A 22,622-nucleotide genomic window follows, 5' to 3' on the forward strand; every position below is an offset into this window, starting at 1 on the left:
ATGTTTTGTACAGATCTGAGTGTCTGACATCTGGAGGTCTGTGTGTCAGAATGATGCCAAATTTGAACAGCATGTTATTGACACAAGGGGAAACATTAAAACATTATATGGGGGGGGGGGGGGGACAAGATTACCAACATATAGTGCTGAAAGTGTCATAACATAAATAGACAACATTTGTGGCATTGTTGGTTAGGTAAGCCCATAAACTACATCAAGGTTGTACCACATGGGATGGGAAAAATCAGTTTTTCATTGTCTTGAGGCCAAAAATGGTATAAAACACAAAATGGCATACATTTTTAATTGTCCTGGGACCAAAAACTGCATAAAAAGCAAAATGGCATGTGTTTCTAATTGTCATGATACTGGCGCAAGACATATTCAGTATGTTCTCCACGGCTTTTCCCCATCTGTTGAATTGAAACACGGCATGTTCCCCACCAGACTGTAGTGTCTCGGGGTTCATGTTCAGTATGCATTGCACAATGCATGCCTTCAATTCAGCTACATTCATAATTGGAGCACTGAATACAACATATTTCAGATAACCACATAGCCAGAAGTCACACGGATTAAAATCAGATGATCTGGATGGCCTGGCTGTAGGGAAGTGATGACTGATAATTATAGGATTTCTGAAATGCCTCTGCAACAGTAACTTCACTGGCTGTGCAATGTGCAGAGGAGCGGTATACTTCATACAAATTATCCTACCTACACATCCACGCTGTTCACGGGTTGGAATGACGTTGATGTGCAGAAGACCCTCACAGCGTTTGCCAGTGACGGCACAGGTAACAAGACCCGAAGGACTCATCTCCTTGAAAAAATAAGGACCTATGATAAAGGATGCTGTCAATCCACACCACACCACACCACACAGTCACCTATCCAGAATGAAGTCTACTGGTCGATGTGCATGTGGATTTTCCATTGCGCATATTGGCGAGTCCTTGGGGATAGAAATGGGCTTCGCCTGTACATGGAATACTCCATGGTCATTCACTATCCACTTCCATGTGAGCAATAACTCCAAAGTGAACTTTTCTTTTGCTGGCAGATTAGCAGGAAGCAACTCCTGAACATGGGTGATTTTTGTGGATAGTAATGCAGCACATTTCATAGGATTTTAAGCACAGGCATGTCCAACATTTGGGCTATTCCCTGAGCACTGCATGTTTGCACACCACTACACCACTTGGGCATCTCAGACACAAACTGAGGAACAGCCATGTGCCATACATTTCTCAGTAAGCACATTCCGACACCTACAGTGGCATCTATTGGTCAAATTTTCGATATGTGATTTTTTTTGTTTTTGTTCCATGATGTTTCGCTTTGGGTTAATAATATGATGTTAAAATTAGACGTCATTCTAAGCAGCATTTGAAACTGGAACTTCAATTATGGACACCCCATGTGTTTCACTAGAATTTTCCTTTCTCACTCCTGTTCTACACACAAAATAACAGAAACAATGAAACTACAAACAGTGAACAATGTAATAAAAAAAAAGGCTGACAATTAAATCTAGTGAGAAGGCAGTATTTTTCAGAAGCCTAAACACATGCAAACTGTAGGCAACATCAGGGTGGAAGGAAGTGAGGGTTCAGTCTCACCTACCCCACACCTCACTTCTCACAGGCATTCTTCTCTCTGCCTACTGTATTTTAAGTTATTTCTTCTGACTTTGCTTTCTACTTTTTACATTTATTTGTCACTCTTTTTCTTGTTCTACACAAACTTCAGGGCTTCACAAGCACTGTAATCTCTCTTATTTTGTCCTTAAGCTCCTTTTGCTAGGTTACAATAAAGAAAGTGCATAATTTTACAGTCAGTGTAATCTATTGCTTCTTATCCAGTAGAACAGTACTTTTTGAAAAAGAATTCACTTTTTCTCCAAGGAATCCGATATACGTTAGTAGTATGAACTGAAATGGAGTTACAAATCTAGCAGCACCCCTTAAATCCTTTGATCTCCTTACATTCTAATGACTGAGGAGCCGAAACACTATCAGTACTCATAGAGGGGTCAAACAATGGTCCTGAATATTGTTTCCTTTGCTGCCAAAGTATATTTCTCCAAATTTTATGTATATTTAAGGCCAAGCTGCCATTCATTATAATAAGTAAATGTTTTGCACAAGTCATTCTAAATCTTCCTATACTTATTCAAATATAAAAATTTGCTGTACACAACAATTGCACCAATAAAGAATCTGAGATTTCTGCCACCACTGTCTGACAGAAAATAAGAAATCCAAATGCTCTTCCCAAAATTACATCTTTCTCCTAACACACTGTAACAATGTTACTATCAGTAACAATGTGAACAAACTATTTGCGCTGGATTTATATGAATATAACAGCCAACTGAATGTAAATGTTATAACTATAAGGAAAAGGTAATACAGAAAATCAACAGACACAATGAGTGAACACATGAAGTTGTTTAAAGCATGTTTATTATGAAGGGACAGTCAAATGACATGACTTATTGCCTGGCACTGTGGACATATTATTCACACATCCTTAAAAACTCAGTCTTCAAAGACATCACAATCCAGTTATCCTCAAAATAGAATAAAACTCAGAATACAGTTAAGAAATAAAATAATAATTATAAAAGTTTTGGTACTAGCCAATAACATTACCAGATCGATATGTTTCATAAGTATTTTAAGCCATGTTTTACACCAAAATGCAACAATAATAATTGGAAACTGAAAACATAAAACTTCACTGCCCTTGCGGTTTTCAGGAATCTCTAACAGCAGCTGGCACATGACTTAGGTTTTTTGGTTTAAGTTAACAGAAGTTGTAATTTCATATTAATTTCTGTCATGTAGCAGTGCAAAGCTATAAAGTAAAATGCCTAAGGCCTACAAACAAATATGAATTAAATTTTTCCCTCTGAATGTATTAGAGCAATCAATATTACTGTAACTGATTTACTGCTTACAAAACCCCTACAAAGCAGTAGAACAAAATGTGTCCTATTTAGGACAGTATGCACAACACCAAAACTAAAAAAAAGTTAGAAATAAACAAACAAACCAACAAACAAAATACTTTTCAGTAACTATTAATGCAGTGACCTACTCCTCTTGAAAACTTTTTCATGGGAAGACATCAGTAAAAAAAAAAAAATTTACAGCCAGAAAACATACTTTCAGAATGGGAAGTCCACCCAGAGCAACTGATATTAGATACTGTCAGAAACTATGTTCAAAAAAATTATTGACTTTAAATGCTTTATTAATTATACCAATTTTATCAGCTTCTAAATATTTAACACACAGACATGAAGCACAACCCATTACTATCACAACACAATAGTTATGTCAAGGAATAACTTACTGTTACGCCAAGACGATTTTACGAAAAAATTTCATTCAGGGAAGCTGACTGGCCATAAGGCTGATTAAAAAAATATATATATATGGCAGACTGGGCAGAAAAAAAAAGGTTATATTGATAAAACTATGGCGAGAAATTGCATCATGATATTGATTGTGGGGAAGGGGTGGAGGGGGAGGGGTGTGTGGTGGAGGGTGGGGGGAGAGGGAGAGGGCAAGGGGGGAGGGAGGGAGGGGGGAGGGAGGGAGGGAGGGAAGGATACCGATCATTCGTGTGGGGGGAGGACATGGTAGGTGCCAGAGACTTCATCCGAGTGAAATCACCACTTGAAAGCAGTAAATGATATAGAAATTACTTAAAGGAATTCAATTTCATTAACATAAACATCCAGAGAATAAATAAAAACTATCAGAAATGTGAAATGATTGTTCCAAGGATAGCATTAAGTAATTTCCAAATCACTTTCTTCATCCGAATCACTGTCTGGCAACAGAGGTAATGACTGTTTATGTTCACTGTTTTCATATGACAAGTTTGATGTATGAGAACTGCTTTCTGAGTTAGTGATACCATTTACAGTCTTCTCTGCTATATTGTTATTCGCACTTGAACTGGTTTCTGTAGCAACTGGCTTCTCCCATTCAGCTAGGTCACGTTTAACAAGTTCTGCTGCAACAGGTACATCCTAAAACACAATAATAATTAACTGTTTATTGTCTAAAAAAGTTCTAAATATATACTGACCTACTCTAAAAATGTCAAATAGCAGGTAGTGTACAAATTGCTAACACAAGTATTTAAATGCTGTCACAATCAATTCTAAGAATCATTAGGTCTTATTGAGGGAAGTACATCTTTACATTATTGTGGAAAATGTGCACGAGTCACTGTAATTCATTTACAGATATTTGCACTTTCAGTAGGTACAAATAAATGAAATTATTCTGATTAAGCCTTGAAACTTTGCTTCTATATTTAAACTCCAGCAGGTTTAAAAAAGGTGAAATTATTTAAAATAATACCTGAATCACTGTTGAATCTCCTGTATAGGGCCAACAACACTGAATACCTAAATACACTTCTGTACATTATGTATATAAAGATGATGAGACTTACCAAACAAAAGTGCTGGCAGGTTGATAGACACACAAACAAACACAAACATACACACAAAATTCAAGCTTTCGCAACAAACTGTTGCTTCGTCAGGAAAGAGGGAAGGAGAGGGAAAGACGAAAGGATGTGGGTTTTAAGGGAGAGGGTAAGGAGTCATTCCAATCCCGGGAGCGCAAAGACTTACCTTAGGGGGAAAAAGGACAGGTATACACTCGCGCACACACACATATCCATCCGCATATACACAGACACAAGCAGACATTTTCATTATGTGACACATTTATACAGTGCAAAGTACCTTGGGTCCTGTGGTGTTGACAAGTGATACACATGGAACAGGACTGCCTTCACGCTCTTGTCGCTGGTCTGTACGTGGCCGTTCTCTGTATCCATCCACTCGTGCCATAATTACAACCCACTGTGCCACATGGCACAAATCCTCCATGAGTTCCCTAGCTTCTTCTGACCACTGATCATCTCTGAAATATAGAAGGTATCAAATATAATCTTGTCCAGAACACTTTAGGATATGGGAAGCGAAACTTCCTCATCTCTGACCAAAATTAGGTATTATATAAACTCACCTGAACATCAGGAAAACAGCAGATATGGAACAAGGATAAGTATATCACTGAGAAACCAAGGTATCTTTTTCAAACTTTCTAATGAGAAAGGAAGATCACACTGTAACATCCCCCTAACAATAAGGTCAGTAAAAAATTTATTACATCTTCTTCCTAGTCCACATCTGTTGTTCAAATGGTTCAAATGGCTCTGAGCACTATGGGACTTAACATCTATGGTCATCAGTCCCCTAGAACTTAGAACTACTTAAACCTAACTAACCTAAGGACATCACATAACACCCAGTCATCACGAGGCAGAGAAAATCCCTGACCCCGCTGGGAATTGAACCCGGCAACCTGGGCGCAGGAAGCGAGAATGCTACCGCACGACCACGAGCTGCGGACTACATCTGTTGTGTATAGTACATTTGTATTTCAACTCTGTAACTCAAAAGTGCTACAGATTTTTGGTGCAGACTTTAGTTGAGAGTAAAGTATTTAGATAATTGAAGTTTTTACTTTTTCCACAAGCCAACAAGGAAAATTATGAGCAGCTGATGTGTATATACTGCTCTGAAAAACTTAAGGATGAGCTAGATAAAGTAACATAACATATTAGCTACTTGGTGGAAATAAATGAAAGTGCGGGAGCATGCTGCCAGAGATCTCCTGGTCACGCACAGAAAGTTAGATGTCAAACAGCACAAGATCAGCATGACTACGTGCCAAATGGGGCTGGTCCTGCAACATGAGGCAGCTGAAGGAAAAAGAGTGTGTGTGTGTGTGTGTGTGTGTGTGTGTGTGTGTGTGTGTCTGCAAGCAGTTATGGTGGACTGTGGTGGTGTTTGTAATTACAACATGGCCCAGAGACAACTTGTGGATCACTTCACATGTGAAAGGATCACTGGGAACCTGGAAGAAGGATGAAGTGTGACAAGTGTGGCCCAGGGATTTAGTACTAATCACAGCACTGTTTCACATGCATGTGGTGTTGATCAACAACAGCAGCACATGACCACTACATTGTGCAACAAGTAAGAAGGAATCCACATCAAACAGCAGTGCATGTGCAACCACATTTAATAGGACTGAAAGGCATGCAGTCTTATCTTGCAAATCTTGCAATGTGGCACAGTGACTGCGTGGGGGTGGCTCTTTGCCCAAAGACCCACACATTGTGTTGCACTGACAACTGCACATGTGTGGCACCATTTATGATTGTACTTAGAGTACAGAGACTCCGACCAGCAGATTCAGTCCAAATAGCGATTCTGGACGTACCCTCATAGATGATAAGATGGGAAAATTTAGTGCCCCAAGAACATTAACAAACATGATCGTTTTTGTGGTCTAGATTTTATGATGTGGGGAGGCATAATGTTGTACACTCTCCAATCAACATTACTGTGATACTCCTTTCCAAAGAGTGTCATTTCAGGGATGCATTCTGTCACGATTTCATTTTTATGGATGACAAAGTGTGACCACATCATGCTGCAAAGGTAGAGCAGTTCTTGGAATGAGAGGATATTCAGCAGATGGAGTGGCCTGCTTGTTTCCTTGACTTAAATTGCATCGAGCACAAGTGGAGTGCATTGGGGATACATATTACTGCACGTCCACAAACATCAATGAGCATTCAGCAGTTGCCAATCGAGATGGCGGAGGACTTTGTGAAGTCCCTTCCACGAGAACTTTTCATCAACCTGGTTGCCAGCATGGGAGCACATTGCAGAGCATGCATTGCTATCCATGGTAATCACATCCTACTAAGAACCATGTCCCGCCTTTTGTAATGTCCAAGGGACCATCAAGAATCACTGTCACTTCAGTGTGATTATTGTCTTTGAATAAACTGTCATTTTTAATCATCTAATAGTGTATTTCTTCCAGTTATCTTCTGTATTATACTGTACGATTTCTTTACATGTACGGTCTAAGTTTCGTTGAGCTATTTACTTGGTAGTGACACACCACGTTAAACTTACTTTTGTCAGTAAGTTCTGCACACCAGTGCAGTTTGGAAAATTTGTATTGAACAAAAAAATGAGTTACAGATCTGAAAAATTTGTTGTAGACAGTTTCAGTATTCCACGAAGTTCCAAAACAGTGCACACTCTACTGCAGATGAAAGTTTCATTCTGGAAACACCCCTTGGCTGGGGCTGGGCCATTTATTTCCAGAGTGTTAATCCAACGACATACAAAGAAGCAGTTGTGCTAAGTTTGGAAAGCACGACAGAAGTACTGTCAGAAATGAGAGTGTGGGGTGTGTTGTGCATTTGCCTTGATAGCTCGGTCAATCAGAGAATATCGTGAGAAAGGTAAGAGTCTGTGCTATAGTTCCAGCCCTGTACACAATTTTAATCTATCAGAGATTCACTACAGTGCATGTTCTGCTCCAGAAAATTTCATTCTGCAAATCTAAGTTGTCAATATATTATATCAGTGGCTGTCCAACTGTGGCCTGTAGGCCACTTGTGGCCTGAATTAACAATTCGTGCAGCCTGTGGTTCTCAACCAGATTTTATAATAATATGCATCTATCAACTAACAGCTGAATTCAAAACAATCATCTAATGTTACCAGCTTCAAGTTGGTTTTCCTGCTCAGGAACAAACAAAAATACTTAGAGAGGCAGTAATATTTTTAAGACATGTTTAATTGTAATTGATGTTGGTGAATTCGGCAGTGAGCCAAGTAAAACAAGTGGGGGCAAACTTGTTAGCAAAATAATTGCATCATATTTTACATGTACATTACAAATTTTAGAATTTGCAATGTGTAGTCCAATATTATGCTAAGTACCGTGGAGTGCACAGTAGAGAGAACTTTTTACTGTATCATATATTAAGCCTTTCATCCTGTTTCATTCATGGATGGCACGTGGGAAGAATGACACTTTGTACACCTTTGTATGAGCTGTTATCTGCGTATTTTATCTGTGATAGAGACTTAGGGGGCTGAGGAATATTCACAGTATCTACCCTGAAATATAGTTCTTGAAATCTGATGCACAGACAAGTCGTGCACAAAGTTATTTGAGACAGAGTACGAAGGTTTCTTTTCTATCGTTTTCTGATATTACATAATACATTAATAAACTGATAAATTAAGCATGGTATTTAACTCCTAAAATAACCAGCAACAGTTTTGGAAACCATTCAGTGGTAAAGATATGTAAATCATTTATTTTGTTCATCTAGGTGAATGATCAATTTGGATTTGTATCTGAAATAATTAAATTTACAGAACAAAGCGGACAGTATATGAACAAATATTGCTGTGAACGCTACAATACAGCATGTGTAAATCGTGGTAATCAGCAGTTCATGCTTATTTTATTCACTGTGTAAGTCACATTTTAAATTTTGCACTCACATTAAAAGCAATTTTGTGTAAAAGAGTTAGCAGAATTGTTAACAAAACATAGCTCACATGTGCAGAGTTACCTTAAAGTATGCACAAATGTCCTAATTTATCTAACACTATTTAGATTGTTACAAAAGATGGGTGTTCTTTTCCAGGATAATAATGATCATTATTTACTTAAATTGCATGATGTGTCGGGGACAGATATAAGACTGGCACAAGCTGTAGATAGATAAAAGAGTCTGCACATGTATGTAATGCAATATTTAACTATGTGGATGTGGAAAGCTACCTAAAAAAAACCACATCCAAGCTGGCCAGCACATTGGGCCCTGTCATTAATAAGTGCAGTGGATGTGATTGTAGGCCAATGCGCCTTCCCGTGTTCCAGAAGTGGGCGCTTTAGCACGCTCAGTTATCCATGTGTGTTGTAGAATAAAACTTATCAAATAAAAAAGACAACTGGCTGCATATTCTGCCTACATAAATTCCCAAATAATGCTAAGCCTCACGCAAACAAGTGTATGAACAGCTGGATGAGAAATGGTCGACAATCTGAAAAAAAAAAAAAAAAAAATCTGGTATGCCAACCTGTCAAGAAATTGCAACAAGTTTTACTATGACAACAAGGCAGTCAGTAGATCAAAACTTTCCATGCATCAGGTGTGTGTGCATGTGTGACTGTAGGTATGTTTTCTTTGTGAGGAAGGCTTTGGCCAATAGCAGGCTGTGTAAATCTCTTGTTGTGTCTGTCTGCAACTCAACATGTTATCTTTACGGTGAGTAGCAACCTATCTTATTTCTTTTAAAAGTATTGTATGACAGATATGAAGATTTATCCCATCTTGACTTCTGGAAAGCATGCAATACAGTTTACAGTGTTACCTACTAAATAAAATACATGCTTGCTTACAGAATACAAGATTTTGACAAATGGCCTTTTCAGACCAAAGACTATCCCATACTTTGATGATTTTTATTACTGGCTTGCAGAGGTATAATGCCCATAACCAAAAATTACAGACACGAGAAGACTGATTGTTCATACATTATCTGTGAAGAACCTATTCTGCAGACTTTTGAATAAGATGTGGGCATTGGCACAAGACATACAGTGCTAACTAACATTTAGTACAATTCACAGAATTGCATGCAGTATACTCCATAAGTAGTTTCCTATTCTTATCATCTTCAACATGTGCAAGAACTTTCATCTGCTGATTAATAACCACAGAAAAAATTCTGCCAATTGTTTGCGGTGCAAATTGCTAACCTGTTGTATGGACACTCAGCCTTGTTTTTAAAATGAAGTAACACTGGGTGAGATGGCAACTGCCAAAAATGTGTTGTACAATATTATGTCAATAACTACTAAAAAGCAAAGGATATTCCTCAGATTTTATCCTTATTTTGGTATGAAGAGCCCACTGCCACAGTGTGCCCAAGTATGACACAACCTATATAAACAGCATGACAGGTAATATCAGTTCTGGGTTTGAGACAATTAACGGATGACTGAGGGGATGTTCCAAGCTTTGGTCATAAGAAGATCATCCAGAATTTTGCAAAGATGGACAGCTGACCCTCAACATAAACAAATGTAGAATAATGTGCATTAATATTATTTAATTACACCACTGTCAAAGATTGAAACAGTCACAACTGCCAAATGCCTAATGGCATTACTCTAGAGAGATTTTATGTGGAATGGTCACACAAATGTAGTAATCTGGAAGGCAATGATGGACAGGTTAAATAAAAGCCTTCTAACGAAACTCAATAATTCCATGACAAAGCTTTTTACAAAACACATTTTGAACTGAGCCCTGTCACAGACAAAGATATACAAACAGGAAACACCCTTAAGAGCCTGTTGATGTGAGCAGGATTGCAAGGTGAAAGGATTTCAGCAGTTCTATTATATGAAGCATGATGGCACTGTGGTGAGAAACTGCAGGTGACAGGTAGTGGGTGTCCCCGTCAACACCTCCCCTCAAACGCCAGCACAGAGTAACATGACACCTGACAGCAAATCGGTCTTGCCACAGGCCGGCATCTTGAAAAGTAAGTTTTGTGGACTGAACCTTATAGCATTAGCAATCCAGTTGTTCTATGATGTTTAGATGCTGCTGACCGTTAGGCGGTTGCCGCAAAATGTTTTCTGGAAATGTTTTAAGAATCTGAAACACATCATGTCAGGAAGAAATTGTGCAAAGAAGGGGTGTGGATCCACCCGGAAAATCACTGCGGTGAAATCCAGCGGCAACTTTCTTCTACTACCTCAGCAGTTATCCAACCTTTAGAATCACTGTACTTTTCTTCTCATCTTTTTATTCACTGATGTTGTTCATATACTTTGAAGGATGAGTACTGACATGTATTCACAAACCCCGTAGTCTTAGTCTGTTACTACAAATTTAAGTTCTCATGTTCAAATATCAGACCTGTTACCAGTTACTATTGTACTCATTTGTAATGTATTCACCAGCTAAGCTTTTTCTTCTACAGAAATCAAATTTATTAGTGAAATTGCTTCAGCCTGTTATGTTACAAGGTTAGCATTTCCAAGAAGAGTCAAAGAAGTCTCTCTAACCAATGAAGACTTTTTGTTGATAACAGTGCAAGCCCTACCACTGTCAGCACTGAAAATTTTTGTATAAAAGGAGCCCTCTATGCTCGGAAATGAAGCAGAAGTACTCTGTAACATTACCATTTGGTCCTTGCATCACGGATAAAGATTGATATTACACTGGTATCGCATTAAACAGTAATCATGTTCTCTCTAATGTAGTACTGGAATTATTTCCCCAATGATGGAAAAAAAATTGCACAGCGTCTCTGACCGACTAATGTAAAAACAAGGTGTTAGCCAGCCAACAAGACTCAGAAAACAAAGTAATTAAATGTGCTGACCTCTAACTCTGTCATTAGTAACAAAAAAACGCACTGAGCATAACTGACAAATCAAATATAAAAATCAAACTATCAATCATCACAAGCTGAATAAAGAAGCGACTATTTGCAAAATGATATCCAAGCAGCTTTTTGATCCTTATGTTTTTATCCAGTTCCTGCATGTTTTTAATAGTCACTGCATATCAGAATCATACTAAATACGGATAAAGTACATATCATTACTTGGAATGCTTGTTACTGCCTGAAATGTTCATTTGCAGCTGCAGCTGTAAGCAAAATTGTGCTACAAAATTTCCTTGTGACCATGTCGTAAGGTCTGTTATACAGGACAAGTTGTCTGAATGAAGGATAATTATGAATATCGAATCATCACAGCTTGGAGTATGACCTCTGTATTAGTGAACCAACCAGCTACTGCATTCGAAACAGTAAAGAGCAGGACAATGAGTGAAAGCCCAAAATTTTCCTTGGGTGCACCTTTTCATTATTTTCTGGCACAGGCTGCTTCCAACAATCTGTCATTGTACAGTGAAGAACTTGTCTCATCTGACGTCTGTTGTTGTGAGATGCTACCTGCACATGTACGGCTAGTGCTCTCTCTCTCTCTCTCTCTCTCTCTCTCTCTCTCTCTCTCTCTCTGCCCCCCCCCCCTCCCCTCCGCCACCCCTGCCATGCTACCCTCTGATGTCAGAGAGACGTTTGCAGAAGTGCCTATACTGTAATCTACCAGAACTCAGTAAGCGACTGACCTAGCATATGCTGTTGTCTAATGGAACTGTGAGGGGAGGCAGGGACAGTGGTTTTGGGTGGGAGCAGAGGGCACTTCCTCTCAGTATAGTTTCTGTCAGTGTTGGAGCTTCATCAAGTTGCATTAATAGAAATGATAAAGTCATCTTTAAATGAGGTGTGCAATTCATTATGTGTTCTGAGATGAGCCACAGAAATTCTCAATAGCATCCAGCATAAGACTCTACAGAGAAGATACTGTGTTGTGTTAAGACTTAATGATAAATTATGACAGCTTACATTTTAAGACTGATCAAGAAGTACACACCTCTCAATCATAGATCATGACAGTAAAATAAGTGAAATTTGGGCTTACACAAAAACCTCCCCCACGCTAACTGCAAATTGACCAGAAGGATGTAAAACTGACAATGGCACTCTATGTCCCTGCCATTACACACCATACGATGGTTGTATTATGAGCATGATTCAAATGAAAACCTTAAAAGTGCTATAATGTTTTTAACTGTAACAATGAACAACCACCTTACATGCAATTTCTCAACACAGTCTTCCTGATGCTGAATGTACGTATTCCACTGCTTAGGGCGTTAACAGACATCACAATGAAAGAATTCTTTTGGTCATGTGTGCAGCCATTCGTGCACTGTGGTTTCCACCTCTTCATCACTTCTGAAATGCCTGTCTCCCGCTGCTTCTTTGAGTACACTGTACAGATGAAAGTCACTAGGAGCAAGGACTGGTGAATAAGGAGGATGTACCTGACGTTCAAATTTAATTTCCCGAACATTCTCTACTGTCTTGCAGGTTGTATGCATCTGGCATTGTCATGCTGCAGCAATACTCCTGGAGTGAGAAGCCTTCACCATTCACTCCTGACTGCAGGGCGAAGTTGATTTTTCAGCATGTCTGAATAAGAAGTACTGATTACCATCACTCTCTTATTCATGTACTGCTCCATTTGCACCCCCGAAGAGAATGAGCATGACTTTTCTGACAAGTTGAGTGTGGAAGTTTTTTGGTTTTGTCGATGAGCTGTGGCGCTATTCCTTGCCATATCTTTTCATTTCTGGTTGATGACAATGGACCAAAATCTCATTGCTTGTAATAGTTTTTCCTGGAAATGCATCACCTTTGATCCAGAAACGATGAAAAAGTTCTTTGCAGGCATCGGCATGACGGTCTTTCAATTTGGCACTCAACTGCCAAGGCCCCCACTTGCAGACACCTTACTGAAGCGCAGTACATCGTGAACAATATTCCATGCTGAACAAATACTAATCAGCAAACCTGTGGCTATTTCATACAGAGTTACGCGTCTGTCCTCCTTTACAAGCTCCTCCACTAATGTAGAAGTCACCACACGATCAGGCTGCCCTGGTCCTGGGTCATCCTCCACAGAAGCTACACCTCTTTTAAACTTCCTACACAATTTGTACAATTGCTGCGATGACAAACACAAATCACCGTACTCCACTGTCATTCTGGTTTTGACACATTTGCTATGCAAAAAACGCATTACAGATTGCTGCTTGATTGCAGTGCATGTTGAAAGTGGGGTGGACATTTTGTTTTGGGTGCTACTGCCTTATTCTGAGTTGTAACAGCACTCTGTCACCTGTTGGTCACTTTCTGAACCTCAAGCAACACTACTGCCACCTACCCACTGCATCACAAACTTTTTGAAGGTTTATGGAACTTGTAAGGTTTTTATCTGAAGCACCCTCATACATTGGTGTAGATCTAGACGTATTGGACTCAACATAAGATTTTACAGATAATTGGTTCTCTCCCTTTTTACCCTCTTATCTCTCAAAAAGTGACTCCAACATTTACAACAATAACATCCATTTCCATACATAAACAATTTTAAGTGACGTCATTCACACACACTTCCAGTCTCATGGAAACTTTCACATTCTGCAGTTATACAGTTAAGTTAGTACTGCAAACATCTACGGACACCTCAGTTTTATGCCCCCACTAAAATACAAAAAATTTGTATAACCTGTGACAATACTATGTCAGATCAGGAGCTCACTCACCCTGTACTACACATCTGTTAGCTCATAAATCATCTACGGATCTGCTACAAGTTTCTACACAGGCAAACAACTCCACTAACAAAGTTAACAATGAACCAACCTGGACCATGAATTCGGCCTCCACTAACCACAAACCACTCCAGGATATATGACTCAGCACTTTCATTTTTGGTAAACAGATTTATTGCTACTGAACTGTTGAAAATGGCTTTGAAAGAAAAATAAGAAATTGTTTTTTGTGTACTTGTGTCGCTTTTCCTTTCCTGTTCCACTCGCGAATAGTTCACGGGAAGAACGATTGCTGACAACCCTCCGTGGGGGCTTAAATCTCTTTAATTTTATCTTCACAGCTTTTTTGTGAGATATACGTAAGAGGAAGGAGTATATCGGCTGACTCTAAACTTCACCACACCTAGGGACAGAACACGTCTCTTACAGCATCTGATACTGGAGTTGGCCAAGTACCTCTGTGATGCTTCTGCACTTACTACAAGAACCAGTAACAAAACATGCTACACTTCTTTGGATCCTTTCTATTTCATCTATCAATCCTATCTGGAATGGATCCCAGACTGATTAGCAATATTCCACTACTGTTCAAACAAGTGTTTTGTAAGCTACTACATTCATTGATGGACTACATATCCTGAAGTTTCTTGCAATGAATCTTATTCTTACATCTGCCTTAGCAGCGATTAATTCTTTGTGACTGTTAAACTTTAAATCTCTCTGTATGCATATTCTTGTATATGTTATGGAAGTAACTGCTTCTGGCAATTGTTCTGCAATCGTGAATTATACAATGAAGCGTTGCCGTGTCTACATATTCACAATACATTACATTTGTTCATGTTGAAGGCCATTTGCTGCTCTCTGCATCTAGCGTCAATCCTCTGTCATCTTCCTGCATTTCACTACAATTTTCAACAGTTGCACCTTCTCTGTAGACAACACCATCATCCACGAAAAGTATCAGGGAACTTGTGATGATGTGCATTGTCATTTATATATTGTGTGAAAAGTAGTGGATCTGTAGCATTCCCTGGGTGGTAAGCATGAAGTTACTTTCACATTTGAAGACCTTGCTCAACTGACATGTTGTGTGCTACTTTTACATCTGAAGACTTCTCTGCATTGAGAATGACGTGCTGTGTTCTGTTTTCTGGAAACGATCAATCCAACCACACGGTAGATCTGATATTCTGCACACTTGTATTTTGTTCATTAGGCGGCAGTGTGGAGCTGTGTTGAATGAATTCCAGAAATCGAGAAACAAGGTACCAACCTGGACACCTGTATCTACTGATATCTTGGTCTTGTGGGCGAACAGAGCAAGCTGGGATTCGCACAACTGTTGTTTTCAGAACACATGTTGATTTCTACAGAGGAGATTGTCGGTCGCCAGAAATGCCACAATACGTGAGCACAAAACAAGTTCCAAAATTCGACAACACACCAACATCAAGAGATGTAGGCCTACAGTTTCACACATGTGTTCAACAACTTAAAACACTTTGCTCCTCCAGAGACCTACAGTTAACTGCTGTTAAAAGACGGCCAAGTTCTTTCGCATACTCTATGTAGAATCATACTGATATCCTTTCAGGTCCAATGGCCTTCTCTCTGTCGAGTCATTTCAGTTGCTTTTCCATCCCTTGATCACTTATTTCGAAATTTGGAAAAAAACTTTGTACTTTGACCTTTCCTGTGTCATCCTCTGTTTCAAAGCCGTTATGGTCATGCACTGTCAGGACAGATGGCTTCAATCCACTTACTGATATAATGTAAGACCACAACTTCTTAGAATGTTCTGTCAAGTTGGTTGGTAGAATTTTACTTTTGAATCTGTCAAACGTTTCCTGTTGGCCCTACTTATGCTAATTTTGGCTTTGTCTGATTTTTGTTTGTCTGTGATGCTATGGCTATGTTTAAATTTGCAGTGAAGCTCTCTCTGCTTTTGTAGCAGCTTTCTAGTGTGGTTGTTGAGCCACGGCGCGTTCCTTTTATTCCTCACAACTTCGCTTGCTACATACCTATTTAAAAGATATTGTACAATGCTCTTGAACTTTGTCCACTGATGCTCAAAACTGTTAGTACTGGATATTAACTGTTGATGTTGACCTGTCAGATAATCTGACTCTTGCCAAACAGAAACATTTTCCCATCTTTCTTTGTTTTCCATTTAACAACCATCTTCAGTGATACTGTGACGGCCTTGAGTCGGTTCCCTAATTAACTACTCAAGGTAATTTTTGGAAATGGCACTTAGAAAAATTTCACACTATTCCAGACCCCGATGACCGCAGCCCCCCTCCTCCTCCTCCCCGTGCCCAAAAAATCACTTGAGCCTTCCAGGAAGTTGAAGTCCTAACCTAGTACTACAACATGACCAGGAAACTCTTCATACGTTCCACACCTTCTGCTCCTGAGACAAGGGGTTTACAAAAGCATCTGATGACTATGTTTGATCCACCTTTAACACTTATCTATACCCAAATTATTTTGCATTTAGAATCTGTATTAATCTCACTAGATAGTATGGTATTTTTGATGGCTATAAACACACCTCCACCACCAGCATTCAACCTATCTTTGTGATACATATTCCACTCGAATTTAGAATTTTATTGCTATTGAAATCTGATTCCAACCACATTTCTGTGCCTACTGCTGTGTTGTTACTATTTACATGTGAGACTAGACCTCTTCACAGACACACTTGCAGGTTTCTACAAAGAATATCTCTCTCTTATCTGCTATCACAAACTGTATCCTTTTGGGACTCAGAATGCATCTAATCTGGCCTGTGGATGGATTTGTCTTACCTAAAAAACACCAAATCTGCAGGTCACATGTAATTCAGTACCCTAGTACATGCCTGACCTATTTAAGGGAATCCTACGTTTCTCCTCCCAAAAGTGGGGGTCGTGAAATTCACATTCAAGATCATCATCACAGAATTGTCAGAGCCTCTGGTTTAAGCTTCTACTTGGTTCCAATCCAGAGGACCATGATTATCTCTGGGAATAATGCTAGCTGCCTTCACCAAGTCAGCCAGCCACCTGTAGGAACTGAGGATAGCCTCTCAATCTAGGTGGCATGCGTCATTTGTGCTGACATGAGCTACAATTTGCAGCCGGGTGGACACAGTATGTTCAATCGCTGCCAACAGAGCCTGCTTCATATCTATGATGAGAACCCCCCCCCCCCCCCCCCCCCAACCAGAGTGCAGATAGGGTGGACACTGGCCCTCTTCCTCGACCTGTCCTATCACTGGAGCTCCCAATGACAAGTAATCCCACCCTCTGTGTTTGTCAGAGATCTATATCTACTTCCACATAGTGTCATGGCGGCTGCAGTGTAACACGTGTTAAGTTTGGCTCGCGAAATTTAGTTGATTTCGAAGGTGTTCTCACAGGTGGTGTTGTCTAGTACAAGTGGAAATTGTGTAAACAACAGTGTTCTGTGCAGTAGCGCTATTTTTTTTTTTTCTGTGCTCCGCCAATATCTTCGAGAAAATGGTAAACAGAAGAATCAACAGCAGCGCGTCAAGCAGCGGGGAAGCCGCAGGTGCGGCAGGTCTGCTCTTGGCGGAAGGTGCGGCCGCGGCTCCCGGTATAGCGGAGCTGGTCCGCTCTGAGGTAAACGCTGCGCTTCGCGATAAAAACAATCTCAATCTGATAGCAGGCACTATATCAGATACTGTAATGGCAGCAGTATTGGCCAAAATGCGTGAAACTGTTGAGGCCAATACTGCCGAAATTACAGCACTAAAAAAGTCTGTGTCTGAATACGAGAAAAAGACACGAGAGTTGGAAGTGAAACTATCTGCCGCAACAGACGAGCTAGAACAGTACCAAAGGCGAAATAGTCTACGACTGTTTGGAGTAGCAGAAAATAAGGAAGAAGACACAGACAACCTGCTTATAGAGGTTGCGCGTGAAAAATTAGGTGTTGAAGTGACCAAGGCAGACATTGACAGGAGCCATCGGGTGGGACAAAAACTACCAGGTGCTACCAAACCTCGTCCAATAATAATTAAATTTCTCTTGTACCGAAAAAGGGCAAAGATCTTTACCCAGAAGAAGAAGTTAGCAAGGACAGGGCTTACAATAAGGGAAGATCAGACACACGAACGGCTAAATATTTTAAACAGTGCCATATCCCATTTCGGTCTTCAGAATGTGTGGACTCAGGATGGCAGAGTAATCATTAAGACAGCAACTGAAAAGAAGACAGTCACAAACATGACAGAACTGAATAGTATTAAGTGAAGCTACTTGAGCCAAAAGTGCAAACTTAACACCATTTGCAAATTGTAACAGCCCTATACTCAGATATAGTCTTGTAATTGTATTAACTTTTCAATTATACCCATATTTGTACCTTCAACTAATTGTTTTTGCAACTGTATTAACTTTTCACTATTTTTTGTGTCTGTAGCTCTAACCATTACTTAATTTTAGTTACTGCTAATACTTTTTTTCATTTTCTCAGTTTGTTCTCTTCCATTCTGTAATAGTTCTATTGCAATTATTAGTCTCTCCTTTAGTTCATTAATCACCCATCTCTTCGGTTTAAATTGTTCATGACAAAAATCACCATCAGTATCACTGTAGCAAATTTCAATCTAGTTGCAGCTTCCTACGATAATCACTACCAGTATCACTTTAGTAAATTTCAATTTAATTCTAGCTTCCTACGATAATCTATTAATTATTAAGCTTACTTCTCTCTGCTGGCAGCATCTGCATCTTAAATCACTCCCCTTTCCCCTATTTCCACCCTAACCTGTTTCAAATATGCTAATTACATTTCTCCTCTTACGACATAGGATACACAGTGACACACAGCCGTCACTATTTTGGTCATATTCTCCTTGCACCAAATACCACTAATCCATTTTCTATACTCCCGCAACCTCAGGAACTCTCTTGCAGTCGCCTTTCTTTCGGCACTCGCGGAGTCACAAACAGGGCGCGCAAAATCTCGGACACCCCTGTGTTATGTCACTTGGCGGAAGCACCGGCCAATGCCCCTCGCGGCAGTTAGTGCCTAACAAAGGGACAAACCAATCTGCCACCCTACTCCAGGCTGCTCATCGGAACGCGTCAGAGCTTTTAGCAGCTCACTGCAACATCCAGTCTTTACCTGCACATTACGAAGAACTTAGCCTCCTCTTCAACCAACTAAACTACCATGTAATCCTCTTATCTGAAACGTGGTTGAAACCACACATATCCTCTGCATCTATTCATCTCCCAGGGTACACATTTCTTAGGGCAGACAGATCAAAAAAGTCTTATGTACGTCAAATCCTGCTGAAGAAAAAGAGGCTGAATTCATGTTCATTGAAATAAATATACAAAGTCGGAAATTCTTGACTGGCGTCGTGTACAAGCCGCCAAAAATAAACTCAATCAGTTCCTTCCAGTCGGAATTACATTCACTTCAGTGTCAATACGAACATGTCATCGTAATGGGTGACTCGAACATAGACCTGCTAAGAGACACTCCCTCCGCAATAAACCTAAGAAGACTGTTTGGTTGCAATAGCATGAACATTCTTCCATTACAACCTACACACCATACGGTGCACAGTCATACTCTTATAGACGTAATCGCAACGAAACAGACTGACAAAGTAAGAGATGTTGGTCAAACATCGGCCCCTGGCCTCTCAGCACATGATGTAATATTCTTGGCCTACTCTGTGCAGCCTCCAAGGATCAAATCGCGTTACATAACTTGTAGGAACATGAAACGTATTGACCTTGACGCTATAACAGCCGATTGCTCAGAAATCTCATGGCATCAAATAATCAGAGAACCTACAATCGACGGCAAAATTAATGAACTTGGTGATAAACTCACTGCCCTCTATGACAAACATGCACCTGTGCGCACAATCCGTGTAAGAAAATCTCTTGCTCCATGGCTGACAGCCGAATTACGTCAAACGATGACTAATAGGGATGCTGCCCACAGGCGTTTCAAGGCAGATCCGAAACCCGAGCGTTTCGAAGAATACAGAAAGTTACGGAACAGAGTGAAACAATGCATTCGCAATGCTAAAATCAGGCACGCTCGCTCCCTTGTATGCAGCGATCTGACACCCACGACTCTATGGAAGAATCTCCGTAGCTTGGGGGTCGGAAAGGCAAAATCGGAAACTACTTTTGATGTGTCAGCTAACGAATTAAATGAATTCTTCTCTGCACCTCTGAATACCAGCACGGCTGATAATTACCGTCCACAAGAATCCCCAAACAGGATAACTAACAACGATACCTTCCATCTAAAACATGTAACAACAAATACGGCAAGAAAAGCAATAATGAGAATCTCTTCTGATGCAATAGGCAACGACAGTATCGGTATAACCATGATTAAGAATGTTGCCGATATCTTAGTACCTGTCTTAACTTACATATTTAATTTTTCCCTCATGAACGGAATATACCCCACTGCATGGAAAAGAAGCATAATTCGACCCATCCCTACGATCGAAAACCCGCAACTGCCTAGTGATTACCGACCAATTAGCATACTGCCTGCTGTTTCCAAAGCACTTGAATATATTGTTCATGACCAAATCACTGAACACTTGCATGAATTCAGCCTATATGACAAATTTCAATCCGGTTTCCGTAAACATCACAGCACAAACATTGCTCTAATTAAAGTAACTGATGACCTGAAATGTGCCATCGACAATCGAAAGGCAACAATATTGACGCTACTGGACTTCAGCAAAGCTTTTGACACTGTTAACTGTGACATTGCTCAGAAAAATGCAACAGCTTAATTTCTCTGATAGTGCAATGAGATGGTTTGAAAGCTACTTAAAAGACAGACAGCAATGTGTTGTCTGCGTAAATGAAAAATCTTCCTGGAAACATGTTTCCTCGGGAGTGCCACAAGGATCAGTCTTTGGACCACTTTTGTTTTCTTTACATGTCAACGATATTTCGTCGGTTCTGTCCTCCTGTAAATATCATTTCTATGCCGACGACCTCCAGCTCTACCTAAGCGTCAGACCTGAAGACGTATACACTGCAATTGCTCAGATGAATGATGATCTGTCTTCAGTAGTGACATGAGCGAAAAGCCTGGGGCTTAAACTAAATGCAAAAAAAGACGCAAGTAATCTTAATAGCCCATCAGAAATTAATAAGTTCAGATTTCCGCGAACGGCTACCTCCTATTCTGCTCGACGGTACTCCAATACCATATCAGAAAACAGTGAAGAACTTGGGTGTAACTTTGGATGAGCATCTCAACTGGGCGGAGAATACAGTCGTAGTGTGCCGAAAGATGTCTGCTTGTCTCTATGCTCTCAAAAAGTTTCGGAACATATTTCCACAGGACTTGAAACGCCAGCTCGTGCAAGCACTCGTTCTACCAAACCTCCACTATTGTGATGTGATTCAACAAGGCACGAGTAGTGAAAAGACGGCTAGAGCTAACCATGAATGCCTGTATGCGTTACACCTGCAACATTCACCGATATGATCATGTTAGTGCTTCATACTCCGAGCTAGGGTGGCTGCGGCCGGACAAATTGCGTGACTACCACACTATGTCTACTTCACAGACTCCTCGTCGCGCAAGCACCCCAGTACCTCGCTTCAGAGATTAAAAACCTGTCATGCCATCATAATCGAAACACGAGGTCACTCTTATTTGGTAACCTAACTGTGCCCACTCACAAAACAAAAACTTTTGCAAACTCCTTCTCAGTTGCCGCTGTCCGCCTCTGGAACAAACTGCCCCTTACCTTGCGCAAAATTCAATCTCCTGCTGCTTTTAAGAAGAAGTTGAAGCATTTCCTATTATCATCCTCATAAAGTTCTCCACAAAATTAATTTACCAGGCCAATCCTCTCATCTGTCAAATAGCAAAGCTAGCGTCTCCTATCTTGCTCCTGAGATGCCTTCCTCTTCATCTATCTCTATTAGCCAGGCAATCTTCTTTTCCTTTATATTTCCTTAATTATGTTTCATCATGTCTCTCTATTCTTCTCCTCCCTTCACCATGAGTCTCCCTCATACTCCCTGCTGCCAGCACTCCTATCTAAAATTTCTCTCTTCAATAATGTCTAATTATAACAGTACTTATGATCTACGAATATAAACTATATGTATGTATTTTTCCATGTGTACCTTTCTAATTGTTTATTTCACTTTTTGTACTAGATGTAGTTTAACATGCCTACTAAAACGTATGAATGTAAAATAAGTAGAATGCCTGGTTAGATGTAAGAGAGGGCCTGATGGCCCTAATCTTGCCAGGTTAAATAAATCAATAAATAAAAAAATAAAATAAAATACTCTGCAAGCCACCGTATGGTGCATGACTTAGGGTACGTTGTACCAACACTAGTCATTTCCCTTCCTGTTCCATTTGCAAATAGAGTGAGGAAAAAAAACTACCGTCTATGTGCCTCCATACAAGCTCTAATTCCTCTTCTCTTATGTTTGTAGTCCTTATGCAAA

At 39.9% G+C, this 22,622-nt stretch overlaps 1 protein-coding gene across 2 annotated transcripts in view; it reads right to left on the bottom strand.

Moving 5' to 3' along the window:
- Positions 1-2,451: 2,451 nt before the first annotated feature.
- The window catches only part of LOC126162730 (tudor and KH domain-containing protein homolog), a 393,959-nt gene continuing 373,788 nt past the window's right edge, over positions 2,452-22,622 (bottom strand). For both annotated transcript variants that reach the window (XM_049919393.1, XM_049919392.1), the window contains 2 exons: positions 4,778-4,958; positions 2,452-4,048 (listed from right to left, as the gene is read on the bottom strand). In XM_049919393.1, coding sequence (XP_049775350.1) covers positions 3,806-4,048; positions 4,778-4,958 — 424 coding nt within the window. In that variant the 3' untranslated portion in view covers positions 2,452-3,805. The remainder of the gene's footprint in view (positions 4,049-4,777; positions 4,959-22,622) is intronic.

This window comes from Schistocerca cancellata, chromosome 2 (assembly GCF_023864275.1).
Source record: "Schistocerca cancellata isolate TAMUIC-IGC-003103 chromosome 2, iqSchCanc2.1, whole genome shotgun sequence".
Lineage (NCBI taxonomy): Eukaryota > Metazoa > Arthropoda > Insecta > Orthoptera > Acrididae > Schistocerca > Schistocerca cancellata.